A 13,654-nucleotide genomic window follows, 5' to 3' on the forward strand; every position below is an offset into this window, starting at 1 on the left:
ATCAAAATGGAAATGATGGCGTCCTAACTAGGTTGATCCCATGATTTTAAGTGTCATCTTATGTAATGTTTTTGTAGGTTGAGATGCTTGAAAACTAATAAATTATTTTCTTCTTAAAAAATCAAATATATTATTTTCATATAATTAGTATGTCATCATCGTAAACCAATTATGCGCTGGAGGATATTCCGGTGCGGGTCGCTCACTGAATAGATGTTATCGAGACATCTATTATTTTTTTTCTTTTTCTTTCTTTGACATGGTTTCCAGTGGTGGCGCCTGTTTGGCTCCAGTTTTGTTGCAGCTGGTCAACAGTCTCTTTTCTGCGCGGGCGTGCCAGCACCGTTCTGGTGCGGTCGTTGGGGGTGTCCCTTGACCTGACTTCTTTTGAGCGACTGTAGACGAGGAGAGCACCAACCTCGTCGTGGGGGTCTTCTGTGCCTCGTGGCGAGGACTTTATCTTGTCGAGGGTTAAGCAGAGCGAAATCACCGGGAAGTAGAGAGAACTTGCTAAAGCGTGACTTTAGCTTGGCTGGTTTGCGAGGGCGTTACCCTTGCTTAGCTGGTTCCGTAACCGTTGTGGTCGCGGTACTACAGTCGGCTCCCGAGGAGACTAGGACCGAAGCACATTGACAGAGGGTTTGGTGGCACTGACAGTCGGCTCTTGAGAAGACTAGGACTGGAGTGTGATCACCGGTAAGAGAAGGAGAGGAGTTGCTCTTAGAGAGGGGTTGCTCTAGAGAAGCTTGGATAATCTTAGAGATTGTTGTTGAATTGTGTTGTTTGCGAGGGCGTTACCCTTGCTTGGCTGGTTTCGTAACCGTTGTGGTCGCTGTACTACAGTCGGCTCCCGAGGAGACTAGGACCGAAGCACTTTGACAGAGGGTTGGTGGCACTAACAGTCGGCTCTTGAGAAGACTAGGATTGGAGTGTGATCACCGGTAAGAGAAAGAGAGGGGTTGCTCTAGAGAGGCTTGGATGATCATAGAGATTCTTTGATGAATTGTGTTGTTCTCTGTTACTTGTTGTAGCCTCTATATATAGGCTACCAAGCCATAGTGGTTGGCCTTAAACAAATCATGATGGGTTAGGTTTGAGCACTTAAAACACTAATGGAATGTTAGGTTTAAGCACTTAAAACACTAATGGAATATTAGGTTTAAGCACTTAAACACTAATGGAATGTTAGGTTTAAGCACTTACTGCTCCAATTTTTCTGCAGCTATATCTCCACCAAGAACTCAAAAAGGGCCTTCGACTTCTTCATATCAAATTATCCACAATGAGTGTAGATCATTGTGACAAATTTTCAGAGCTTTCTTCCATGTGGTTGGGCCGGAAATGCTGCTGGACTCCTTACAGGTCTAGTTTTCCAGTTTTGCTTTTGCAGAAAATTGGACTGATTGTTTGAAGGCTTTCCACTCATAACTAGCTCTGGAACTCTTCATAAGAAATGATCCTTGGGATGTCTAGAATTAATCTGGAAAGTTTTAGCTCATTTGGATTTCATTTGGTTAGTCTGCTCCCTCTCCTTCCTTGTTTAGCTCGGTTTCTCTTAGCCGAAGTAGGAAAATGTGCTAAAGTTGACTTTTCATTTCCATGCTTCCATTATTTCTTTTTCTTGCAGCTCGCATAATCTTCCATAGTAGGCTTTATTTAGCCTCTAAATAATATATTTCGAACTTGTTGACAATATATAGCTTGAGCCACTGACTTTGGCTCAATTTCTACAAGACACGCATTGTCAGGCCAAAATGCTCATTTTGGGTCCAAACAGCGTTTAACTTATATGTAATTCGTATAACAAATTAATGGCCTAACTTGTGTGTAATTCATATCACAATTGCCTTAAGAAAGTCTTTAGATAAGTGTTACTGTTGGTGTGAGGCACATATTGCCTGCATCATCCATTTCCCTAGCTAGGAGGAAGCATTGTTTTTTTTTTTTTTTTTAAGAAAATCAAAATTATTAGAAGAACATAAGGAACAAAATAAGAATTCTCTGCCTAAAGAAGGCGAACAAGCTAAACAGAGACAACAAGCCTAAAACAAACCGGAAACCAACTTACAAAAAAAACCAAAGAATAACAACCCAAAGGGCAGAACACAAAACCAAGCCTTCAAGAGGAGGTTTTGCACTTAAAAGATTCATTATTGCACTTAAATTAAGCAAGGACGAAGGCCGCAGCCCATGACGGAAACATTTGGAGCCCATCAGGCCCACATTTCCGTCAATTGTTAAATTGACGTACAGAGTTAGTTCAAGGAATCAAGGCAGCATGCCCTTGGAGAGTGAGTGAGTCGATCAGGGACGGATCCCACAATATGCAGATGGCCAAGGAGTACCTGGATCTGACCGACCACGACTCAGAGGCCGTATCGCAACTCGACATTGCAGCTCAACGAGCCGGGGTCGAGTTCTACGAGGTCTTCGCTCTTCGAGGCATCCGAGTCGACCGAGTCGAACCCGGACTCGTCGTTTGTTCTTTCAAGGTCCCTCCCCGCCTCACCGTGAGTCTCCTACTCACTAGCTTCCCAAGTTTCTTTGGATCTTTTCTTTTTCTTTTTGGACAATTTATATTTCTGGGTTTTCTTAAATAAGAGGTTGTTTAACATTTAAACTTCATCCCCAAATTTCGGTGGAAAGAAAACTCAAGATGCTCAAAAATGAAGGGAAAGACAGGTTCTTTGAGGTCATTTCACTACTCGATTACGTTGTTTGAAGTTTAGTGTTCTTTTGCTTAGTAACTTTAGTTCGTATTTATATTTTCCTTACGTGTGTCGAATTTTTTTTTTTAAATTTCATACAAAAACAAAATTCTTATTCATAACAATGATTGTACAAAAGGGAATCACCCGTTAATTATAACAAGCCAAGCTTTGGATGTTATTATGTGATAATGTGTGTGTCTAAGCTTTGGACCATCTCGTATTGGTTGAACTAAATGACTAATGTAACTATGTTGAAGTGCTATTAGACCTCTTCAAGACTCCAGTTAAAGTTATAAGGTTTATTGCAGGACACAGCTGGAAATTTTGCCACTGGTGCAATTGCAAACCTTGTTGATGTAGTTGGTAATTCTACAATTTATTGTCTCGGTCGCCCTATGAATGTTTCAATAGACATGTCCATCTCGTATATGTCAAAGGCAAAGATCGATGTAAGCAGCTTTCCTCTTAATATCCCCATATGGTCCATTGCAGCCTCTGAGTTGGTCATTGTCATACATGTATATGCTTATATAACAACCTTTCCTGGATTAGTAGTAATTCTCTTGGAATTAGCATTCTGATATCTCTTGATCTGCGAACTTTGTTCCATACTTTGGTTATTATCTTGTAGTAGTGGGATTTGCCTCAATTGTCATGTTCATGGTAATTAGCATATGGTCTGCATTTGGATTTGATTTTTGTTGCTATATATGGGATACTTATGATCTCTATATTGTTATTGGACTTTCCAAAGAAACCTATAACAGATACATCTCTTGGTGTCGAATTGCAGGATGAATTAGAGATCACCTCAAAGAGGCTAGGACAAAGAGGACGTTATTTTGGAACAATAGTGGTGCTGAAAAACAAAGCAACTGGGGAGATTATTGCTGAAGGTCGACATTCATTGTTTCGTTCAAATTTTGTTCCCAAACTCTGAGTCCTTCCTTTTCCCACACAGACCTATAAATGAACTCTAAGCTCTGGGGGGAATGATCCCCATTTAGATTAGATTAGACTCTTGTAATTAATTATTGGATTGTATAAATATGTAGATTCTTGGCATTTGGCAATGTTGTTGACCAAATGAACAATTGAATATGGAGCTAAATCTTTCCCACTGAATCATTTCGATCATCTAAGAGCCTCTTTTTTTTTTTTTTTTTTTTGTGGTTGTTGTGGCAATTGATTATCTAAGGAGTCTGCAATGCTATTGAGTTTGGACTAGGAACCTTCTACCCTACAAATACCCACCATGCTTTATTTATTTATTTATTTATTTTTTGGAAAAGGATTTGATATTATTAGAAATCAAAGCCATGAAACAGGTCAGAGTCTAACAAGAACTTATCCAAGAACCTGGTACAACACCAGATGACTTAGATAGGACTATACTAAACTCATTAAAGTCTAAAGGGACGCTCGCTGGAGAGCAAGCCTAACTAAGCAAGAATAACTCGCTTCTTAAGGAAAAATCAATCATCTAGCCTAATTTGCCAACACTCAATTGTGGCATAAACAAAAACTAGAAACATCTTAGAAAAGTAGCAAAAGCTCATAGAGATCATTCCTACTTTAAAAGACTTGCATCCAAATGTCTAGGAACCATAGAGATCTAAGAAGGTACTATCTCCTTCCCCTTAGGGTTGGAGGTAGTACCCTAGTCAGTCTCTTCAACAGCTAACAACCTCGGCATCAGGTTGGTCTTCCTGCTCTTCCTTGGAACCTTCTTACCCGAGTCACCCTCATTCTTGGCATTTTTTCCTTTCCCCGCCATACCATAAGGCAATTTATTCAAGCTTCCAATAGGCCGGTCTCTCTTCCTTTTCTGCTGCTCAACATGTTCAGCTGGCCCCTCCAATAGTCCCAGAGTCACTGCATCCAAATTCTTTTTGCCAATAGCTAAACTCAACCTCAGTTTTTTAGGAGAAATAGTTACCTCATCAGCATCCTTAGCCCGACGCTGACCAAGAATAGGCTCAAACTGGTGTCGGTTCTGTGATTTCCCGAATCTACACCTGTCGTTTCTCCCTTCGAGCCGCTGCCACTGCCGCAGGAAGACAAAATTCAGGGACGGTGCTAGGTAACTTGGCCTTGAAGATTAGGGTTTGGTTATTTGTCAAAACCCTAGTTGCATTTGAACTCGTTCCTGGCTCATCTCGCAACACCGCTAGTGCAGACGGTTGTGCCACCACACCTGCAACCTCCTCCTCATCCTCCTCCAACTCAGGGCCGGAACATGGGAGGCCGACGTGGGTAACAAAGCCACACCGCCCACAACGCCCAAAAACCTTGTCATATTTGAACTTCACCAGAAACTACACATCATCTTCAACCCAGAATCGCTGCTTGAATAACAATGGCTTAGCATACTCGATCTCAACTCTTATACGCAGTACCCTTTGCCAGAAAGTGGTTCTATCATATTCTTTGAAATCACCCAAGGTACTGCCAATGAGTCTCATAATCCTTTCAGACCGAAAGGCAGGGGGAACACCCAATAACGTCATCCAGTATGACGACGTCTTCAATGGCACCGCCGAGATCTGGCCGACACCATCATATTCTGCAATTGCTATCGGAGCCCTATTGAAGCCCCATGGTCCTCCTTTCCAAACCCTAGCTCTGTCAGTCGGATCCAAAAAAGAGAAGAGAACCCGATCATCTTCTCAAGTTTCCTCAACCCTAAGAGTGCCATTCACCCTCCATGCAGATCGGGACATCCCCATGAACAAGTGGCGAGTATAGTCTCTCGCTGTGAGTAGCTTTCCCACCATGAAAGCTTCATGTTGTCGTAATCCCTTGGACGGACGCAAGTCCACAGGCCTCTTCCCCTCCGCGAGAGCGAGAGAAGCATCGAGATGTGCGCCCATTGCATCAATTGCCATTGATGTTTGAGAGAAAAAGCTGCAGACGGCGAGAAAACCCTAACCCTAGTTGTGGTTAGAGAGAGAACGCGCAGCTGCCTTGAAAAAACCTTTCTTCTTCTTTTTTTAACATATCAAAATCTGAAAAATACCACATTGTGTGCATATTTGTTGTGAAATCAACGGAGATAAATACTTGGTTGTTACTGGCTAAGCAGTAGAAAGCATGCATTTTAAATACACCATCGGATAACATTTGGCTTAAACTACAAGCATGCCGAAGCCAAACCCTCAGTGAAGGTAGTGCCAAACACAATATCCATGTTGGTGGTTCTGTTTTGTATTAGATAACCAAGCTTTCTTCATTTCTTACATGGGGCTGCCTTTTGAAGGCATCAGTGAGAACAGAATCACCAACAAAAGACACCGCCAACAGACGCAAAGCCTGCAATAACAACACCGAGCAAAATAACTGAAGGAAGTGAATGAGATGGAAATTTTAACAAATTAAAAAGGCCAAGTTGTTTTAGGATGATGTAATGTGATCTGTTCATGAGAAGCAAGTCCTACTTAAAAGTTCAGAATGATGCAAACTGATCTTGCACATGGGAATCAAGTCTATTTTTAAGGTCTGAAATATTTTGTTGTGAATCAACACAATACAATCCACACCACTATTTCTAGAGAGTGAGATGAATTGCATCTCATATATAAGTGACTGAAAAGAAAAGATATTTATTCAAAAAATAAAAAATAATAAAATAAAAAGAGATTTTCTTCTTTGAGCATATCATGGCTAGCTGATCAAGAACCATCTAGGAACAAAGGTACTTAGATACGATTAGAACACAACTTAACAAGTCTTCAGTTATCATAGCCAGTAGAAGTTCATATTTACGTACTGATGAAAGCAGAGAGACACGCACAGAGAGAGCTCTCGAGTCTCGACAAAATAGCGAAATACATATTCTTACAACACAAAGTAACGCAACGAAAACATGACCAAAGAGTTCGCCCCTAAATATGCAGACTATGCAGGTCACTACAAATTGAAGTTGTTCTTAAAAACCAAAACGCATACTTAGAGGTAGTAGCAACAAAAGCAACACCTCTTCTTAAGTACTCCTCATTGCTCTCGCTTAATCGATGGCTCCTGTGGCTTCCGTAGGAAAGCATTGGTTAGAGCTGAGTCAGAAACAACAGAAGCCACCAAAAGACGCAAAGCCTGCAAAGTGAATAACAATTTATAATAAATTGATCAGCCTAGCTAATTAATGGCTTAAATTAGAGTTTAAAAGAAAATTTTATTCAACTCACCTCGTTCTTGCCAACATGCACAGTTCGGTCCTCAATATCAGTGAAATGTACCTTCAAATCATTAAGAACAGACAGTTGAAAGATTGGAGATGCTCGCCTTACATCCAAATTGTCAGTTACTGTGAAAATCGCTGGTTCTTTTAAGAATCCCCTAGCATTTCTATCTTTATCACCATGGGATTTGGGATCCAAAAATTTAACTTCGACTGAGGACTGGTTAGAAGGGATAATGGAACTATCAGAAGTCCACTTATACTTATTATCATAAAACCTATAGTACACGGCCTCCTCAATTCCTAAAAGATTGTTCTCAAAGATGAACCCAGGAACAAGTTTGGGATTGCATAGCAATTCCTTGTGGTGATTTGACTTAAAAAATTGCTCATCAAAATCCAGGACACCCTTGCACAACTGATCAATACATCCTTTCCAAGGGAAATCCAGCATCTGCTTTAATATAAACCCAAGTGGAAGAGTCAAGAAACTGAAGATCAAATTAACAAAATCCTCTCGTACTTCTGCATAGCAAACCACATTCTTTGATTTACTCACTATGAGCTTGACAGAGATGTTTTTTTCTTTTTCCTCGTCTATGGAGTCCCCCGACATTTGAGATTCAATACATTTTCCTTGACTGGAATTCACACAACCAAATTTTGGTACAGGATTAGGCTTCAGCAGAGTTTCAGTGAATGGCGTTTTGGATACAAATGAGCTCACAAGCAAATTCAAAACCTGGAAAATACTTTTACATCAGAAACCATGGCACAGGTATAGTAGTAACAAAAAAAATGAGGCATGCTAAAAAATTACCTGCTCGACTCCAATATTAAAAGTTAGCTCCTCAGTGGTATTGCTATTCGTGGCTCCAAGCTTGGTAAACAAGGAAATGCTAGCTGCACTTAATTGGGGTAGCACTTGTAAATCATCAGTTATTATAACACTGGCTCCGTCTTTTACAAATACCCCTCCAACTTGAGAATCGTCCACTGAAAGATATACTTCAGAACGCCCGGTATGTGAGGAAGGGCAAGGAACCGTTGCATAATAACTTAACCAGGAGCAACCGTAAGCGTAATTATTGCACCTAAACCGTGTTGGCTCCACATCGTCAATAATTTTCAATTTGAGGTTCTTGCAATGACAGTTAGCTGCACAGTGCGGAAGTAACAACATGTCTCTACATACATTGGACCTGAAAACGTGCACATCAAGCTTCTCAATACTCTGATACAATTTGTTTATGCAACCTATTTCCAGTGCTGTTGAATGGTCGCGAGCAAGCTTGACAATTTTTCCCATTGGTAATGTCAAAAAACTGAAGAGAACATCAATGAAATCATTATCGGCCTCTACGAAGATTACTCTGTTTCTTCCCTTGTCCACCAATGCCTTCAAGCTGATATTCTTCGCATCTGATACTTCTTGAGCCATGGAAGATAAGATGTAAATTCAGCTTTGTTATTGCTTCCTGGTACAAATTAACTCCATGAGCAATTGGTACAATAATATATGTTGTTTCCTGCTTAAATTGAAGCGATGAAGATGATCGAGCTTGAAGTAAAGTTCTTACATCAGATATAAAGACTAAAACGCAATAAAGTAACAAACAGGAAAAACTAATGGTTTTTCAGGGTCCAAAATCCTAAACTAAAACTACTACACCTCCTAGAATCAATAAACCTCCTAAAATGTCACATGCAAATACGGAATGTTGACCCAGAAACAGAATTCAGGAGTCTTTCTAAAGTCTAAACAATTATAAGAAATAGAGAAATACCATACACAAAACTTGTTCTGTTTTGGGAGCTTACCAATATTGAAAATTTGTTCTGTTTTGCGGCAGTACTTCGAGTTCTGAAAGGCTACAAGGTAGTAGTATTTCAGAGTGAGCAACTCCCAGTGATAAAACTTTGTTTGCTACCATATGCTCTGAATCACTCTCAATTCAAGTTAAAGAAGAAGACCATGAGTCTGGAAAGGCCCATCATCCATGTCATCGCACACCACTTTAAGCTTTTCAAAAGGGAAGTGCTTTTTCTTTTTTGATTGCAAAAGGGCAACTACACTTAACGAAGAAGAAATTAGTGGCATTGTAGATTTCTGATTTCTCTTAAAATATAGGACTCTATTGTTTGGGTTTGGTGATCAAAGCACATTCCAATTTCTTTGTACAAGTAGAACAAATTGACGAAAATAAATGAAATCATATAGTTAGCTGAGCTTTGAACTTCCAAGAATGCTATACGTACAATGGTACAGAAAACACAAGACTACTCCAAGAGAAGACAGGGTCAGCTGAAAGTAGTAAAAGTAAATCATGAAAGCAAGAGCCACTTGGGAGGCAGAATTGCATGTTATGGTCCACCATTTTTGCTTTTGGAAAGGGATTCTTTGACTAGGATGAAATTTATGGTCCTGCTGTGACCTGCAGATTAAAAGTTAATGAAATAAAATATACCTTGTGGCCAGCTGATGGCATCTCCAAAAGGACATAGCAAAAGCCAAGAAATCCTCTTTAATTTTCTCCATCTGTTGTGCATGATTGTATATATTTTGTGCTTGGTGGATTCCTCCCTGGCCAAATTCCATTGTGTGGGGATCTAATCAGTGGAAATGGAAGTCCTGGTTTTTAGAATTAAGTGGAAACCTCCTAATATGCTGGTCTATTCTATCATTTTCAGAAAGAAAAAATGATTGACCTGGATTTCTGATTAACTTGTTAGGTTCTTTAGTACATTTTCCTGCTCAGACTACTGTTTCTATTATAGCTACTGATGGTGAAGATGCAATGGATTTCTGGTCACTTTGTTCTGTATTTAATTATTTGTAGGGTATAGGGCTAAGGAGAGCAGAGCCTAAAACTTGAACATCTAACATTATGCAATATATCAGGATATGAACATCATACTGTTAGGCGACATCATCTGTAGCAAATGTTCTATCAAAAACAGCTAAATGCATACTCAACACACCAACATATAGAAATGAAAACCAAATCGAACAATGCACTTAACTAGAATGAACCACTGATAATTCATTTATGCATCCTTCCTCATCCACACTTGAGGACGTTGATGTGCACTTCCACAGTTGTCATGCGCTGTACTTAGTCACACAGTTGAACAATCAACTCAGATACCTTTTATCAAATCTTTTAGGTTTAAAGATCCAACTTAAGAATACATTGCACTAAGTATTCTCACACAAAATTTTAAATACTGCACAACAATATAAAAGGAAGACTTGCTTACATGTGTATACAATGACACAATCACAGTCATTGGTGTTATGAAGCACATGATTGCAAGTATATATAACTGGTGCTTTATGTAATTAGCAATTGTTGAGTTCCAGTATCAAAAGCATCATATGACTCGTACATTAGATAACTGAACTTTGGTCATTGTTCGCTTTTTGGCTGCCTAAGGAAGATGCTGGTGAGAGAAGAGTCACAAAGAAAGATGTTACCGAAAGGCGAAAAGCCTGCTTTTTTCATTGTTTGCTCTTTGGCTGCCGAAGGAAGACACCGGTGAGAGAAGAATCACAAAGAAAAGATGTTACCAAAAGGCGAAAAGCCTGCAGAAATAACAGCACAACAGAAAACAAAAATTACAGTATTAGATAGCACTCAGTCTTGCCAAGTAAGAATACCTGAAGTTTCAAAATAGAAATGCAGAAGATAAAATGTAGTCATTTGATGTTGCAATAGCAAAGAAAATGAGATAGGTGCAATATGATGACTATACTGAAGTGACAAATAGAAAATATAAGCAATAACTGACCTCCTCCTTTCCGACCTGCACAACTTGCTCCTCAATATCAGTGAATAGTACCTTCATTTTGTGTAAACAGAAAGGCCAAATGAGGAGATATGGGCATTATGATCAGATTGTCAGTAATTGTAAACATCGTCGGTTCATTCAAAAATCCTTGATCACGTATGGCGTCATATTGAGTGTCGCAATACTTGAGTTTAAGTGGGACAGTAGTCACGGATGGCATAGAAGAAGAACAGGAAGGAACAAAGGCTTTATCATAGTCACCACTATACTAAAGGAATCACCTGTCCAGTAGCGTGCATAATAATTCGAGGTCTCCAGGCCATACTCAATTCCTAAAAGATGGTTCTCATAGCAAAAACCAGGGTAAAGCTTCGGATTGAGTAGAATTACCTTCTGGTAATCTGATTTGAAGAATTCATCATCAAGATCCTGGACACTTAGCTGCTCAATGCTACCTTTCAAAGAAGACGAGCTATCCTGGATCTGTTTTATTATAAACCCGAGTGGAACAGTCAAGAAACTGAAAAGTAAATTGACAAAATCCTCCCCTGCTTCTGCATAGCAAACTATCTTCTGAGATTTGCTAACCATAAGCTTCAAAGAAATGTTTCCTTCCTCATTCATCCAGCTTCCTACTGTTTGAGGTTCAATACATATTGGACATTCATTGCTCAAGTTTGGTTCTGATTTAAGCTTCAGAAGAGTTTCTGACAAAGGCACCTTTGATACTAATGAGCATACAAGCATTTCCAAAACCTGGAAATAAGAGATAGGATGAGAAAATTTGTACCCAAAAAAAAAAAAAAGTTTTAGAATGAGAGAATTGAGAGAGATTGATGAGAGAATTATGTATATCATTATTGATAATAGGAGCCCTATATATAGGGATACTGTGTATTCATACTATTCCGAATAGGACTAGGAATTCTAGAACCTTCTCTCCTATTACAATCATAGAACTACTCCTAGTTTGATAAGGCACACAAATGTCAATATTCTTCAACACTCCCCTTTGTGCTGCTAAAACTTGGTGGTGACGCTTCATCCGTTGCCTCGTTAAAAACCTTGCTCGAGTGAAAAATCCTTGTGGGACAAAAACAAGCTCGAGGAGGAGAAAAAGAGTACAACACGTCCTTCACTCTTCCAGATCGAACATGTAGACATCATACCTCCCCCTAATGTCAATATCTCCCCCTGATTGCTACAATCATGGGAGTTCGGATAACTTTCTTAATCCGATGCTCTTCACATGTTTCTCGAAGGTGGATTTAGGTGACTTAGTGAATAAGTCCGCTACATTATCATCTGATTGGATTTGATTCACTTCAATCTTCAGAAGTGATAGTTGTTACTGATTATAAAAGAACTTAGGCGATATATGCTTGGTGTTATCGCTTTTGATAAAACCTAACTTCATTTGTTCAATACAAGCTGCATTATCCTCATAAATGCATGTAGGTTCATCTGTGGTAGACTTCAAACCACAAGTTCCTCGGATATGTCTAATTACAGACGTTAGCCATATGCATTCATGCACGGCCTCATGTAGAGCAATAATCTCTGCATGATTTGAGGAAGTAGCAACAAGAGTCTGTTTTGTAGACCTCCAAGATATTGCAGTGCTTCCCATGGTAAAGACATAACCCGTTTGGGAGCGACATTTGTGAGGGTCAGAGAGGTACTTTGCATCAGCAAAACCCATCAAAACATCATTGTCATTTTGATGGAGGGGAGGAGGAGGACGCTGGCCACCATGGATGGCGGCGGCGCCGGCGTCGGCTACTTGGCCGATTATGGTGCCATGGACGGCGGCTTCTTGCCTTCTGGGGTCCGTTCCCAAATTTCCGTCATTCCTCTTCTCTCTGTAGGGATAAAATAGGCTCATATCAATCGTACCTTTTAAGTACCGATAGATTATCTTTACACCAATCCAATGGTGACGTGTTGGCGCAGAACTATGTCAATCTAACAAGTTCACTGCAAATGAGATGTCTGGTCTTGTGCATTGAGCTACGTACAATAATGCGCTTATTGCACTTACATAGGGCACTTCGGCCTCTAATAACTCTTCGTCCTCATCCTTTGGACGAAATGGATCTTTTCCAGGCTCAAGACTACGGCCAATCATGGGAGTACTCACAGGCTTTGCTTTATCATCATTAAAGCACCTTAGAATTTTCTAAGTATATGCAGACTGATGGATCAAAATCCCATCACTACGGTGCTCGAGTTCTAAACTGAGATAAAACTGTGTTTTCCCAAGATCTTTCATCTCAAATTCGGATTTCAAATACTTAGTAGTTTCCTTTAACTCATGTAGAGTTCCAATTAGGTTCATGTTATCGACATAAACTGCTACAATTGCAAATCCGGAACTAGTTTTTTTAATGTACACGCATTGACATATTTCGTTGTTAATATATCAATTCCCAATAAAGTAATCACTTAGATGGTTATACCACATCCGTCCGGATTGTTTTAATCCATATAGTGAGCGTTTTAATTTTATTGAAAACGCGCTCCGTGGTTTAGAGCCACTTGATTTGGGTAATTGAAATCCATCTAGAACCTTCATATATATCTCTGAATCTAGATCCCCTTAGAGATATGTTGTAACCACATCCATTAGCTGCATGTCAAGTTTTTCGGAAACTACCAAACTGACAAGTTAGCAGAACGTTATAACGTCTATTATGAGAGAATACGTCTCCTCGTAGTCGATTCTAGGGCGTTGTGAGAAACTTTGCGCCACAAGGCGGGCTTTATATCTAACTAGGGCTGGACTCGGGTCAGGTCGGGCCTGAAATTTGGTAAAACCGAGACCGAGCCCGAAACAATCGATCCGGGCCGGTTCGGGCTTTTTCAAAATTGGAAACCGATCCCAAACTGGCCGGTTCGGTCTTCGGGCTTTTCGGGCCTAAAATCCAGTTTCCCAGCTTTGCCTGCAAGTCCAATAATATGCAAAATATGCACA

At 39.9% G+C, this 13,654-nt stretch overlaps 2 protein-coding genes across 3 annotated transcripts; one reads left to right on the forward strand and one right to left on the reverse strand.

Annotated features, from left to right (window-relative positions):
- The first annotated feature begins 2,261 nt into the window (after positions 1–2,261).
- On the forward strand, positions 2,262–3,875 carry LOC133732460 (uncharacterized). Its single transcript, XM_062160014.1, has 3 exons — positions 2,262–2,510; positions 3,020–3,160; positions 3,505–3,875. The coding sequence occupies exons 1-3, from the start codon at positions 2,325–2,327 to the stop codon at positions 3,649–3,651; spliced, it is 474 nt and encodes a 157-aa protein (XP_062015998.1). The 5' UTR covers positions 2,262–2,324; the 3' UTR covers positions 3,652–3,875.
- Positions 3,876–4,124: 249 nt separating this feature from the next.
- LOC133732203 (uncharacterized) lies at positions 4,125–10,061 on the reverse strand. Of its 2 annotated transcripts, XM_062159695.1 has the most exons (5): positions 8,710–10,061; positions 7,709–8,366; positions 6,896–7,630; positions 6,688–6,803; positions 4,125–6,023 (listed from the first exon to the last, which is right to left on the reverse strand). In XM_062159695.1, the coding sequence occupies exons 2-4, from the start codon at positions 8,327–8,329 to the stop codon at positions 6,705–6,707; spliced, it is 1,455 nt and encodes a 484-aa protein (XP_062015679.1). In that variant the 5' UTR covers positions 8,330–8,366; positions 8,710–10,061; the 3' UTR covers positions 4,125–6,023; positions 6,688–6,704. The 2 variants fall into 2 exon arrangements, with proteins under 2 accessions (XP_062015679.1, XP_062015678.1); XM_062159694.1 differs by lacking the exon at positions 4,125–6,023 and having other exon boundaries at positions 6,447–6,803; positions 8,710–9,176.
- Positions 10,062–13,654: the final 3,593 nt, after the last annotated feature.

Source organism: Rosa rugosa, chromosome 2, assembly GCF_958449725.1.
Source record: "Rosa rugosa chromosome 2, drRosRugo1.1, whole genome shotgun sequence".
In the NCBI taxonomy this organism is placed as follows: Eukaryota; Viridiplantae; Streptophyta; class Magnoliopsida; order Rosales; family Rosaceae; genus Rosa; species Rosa rugosa.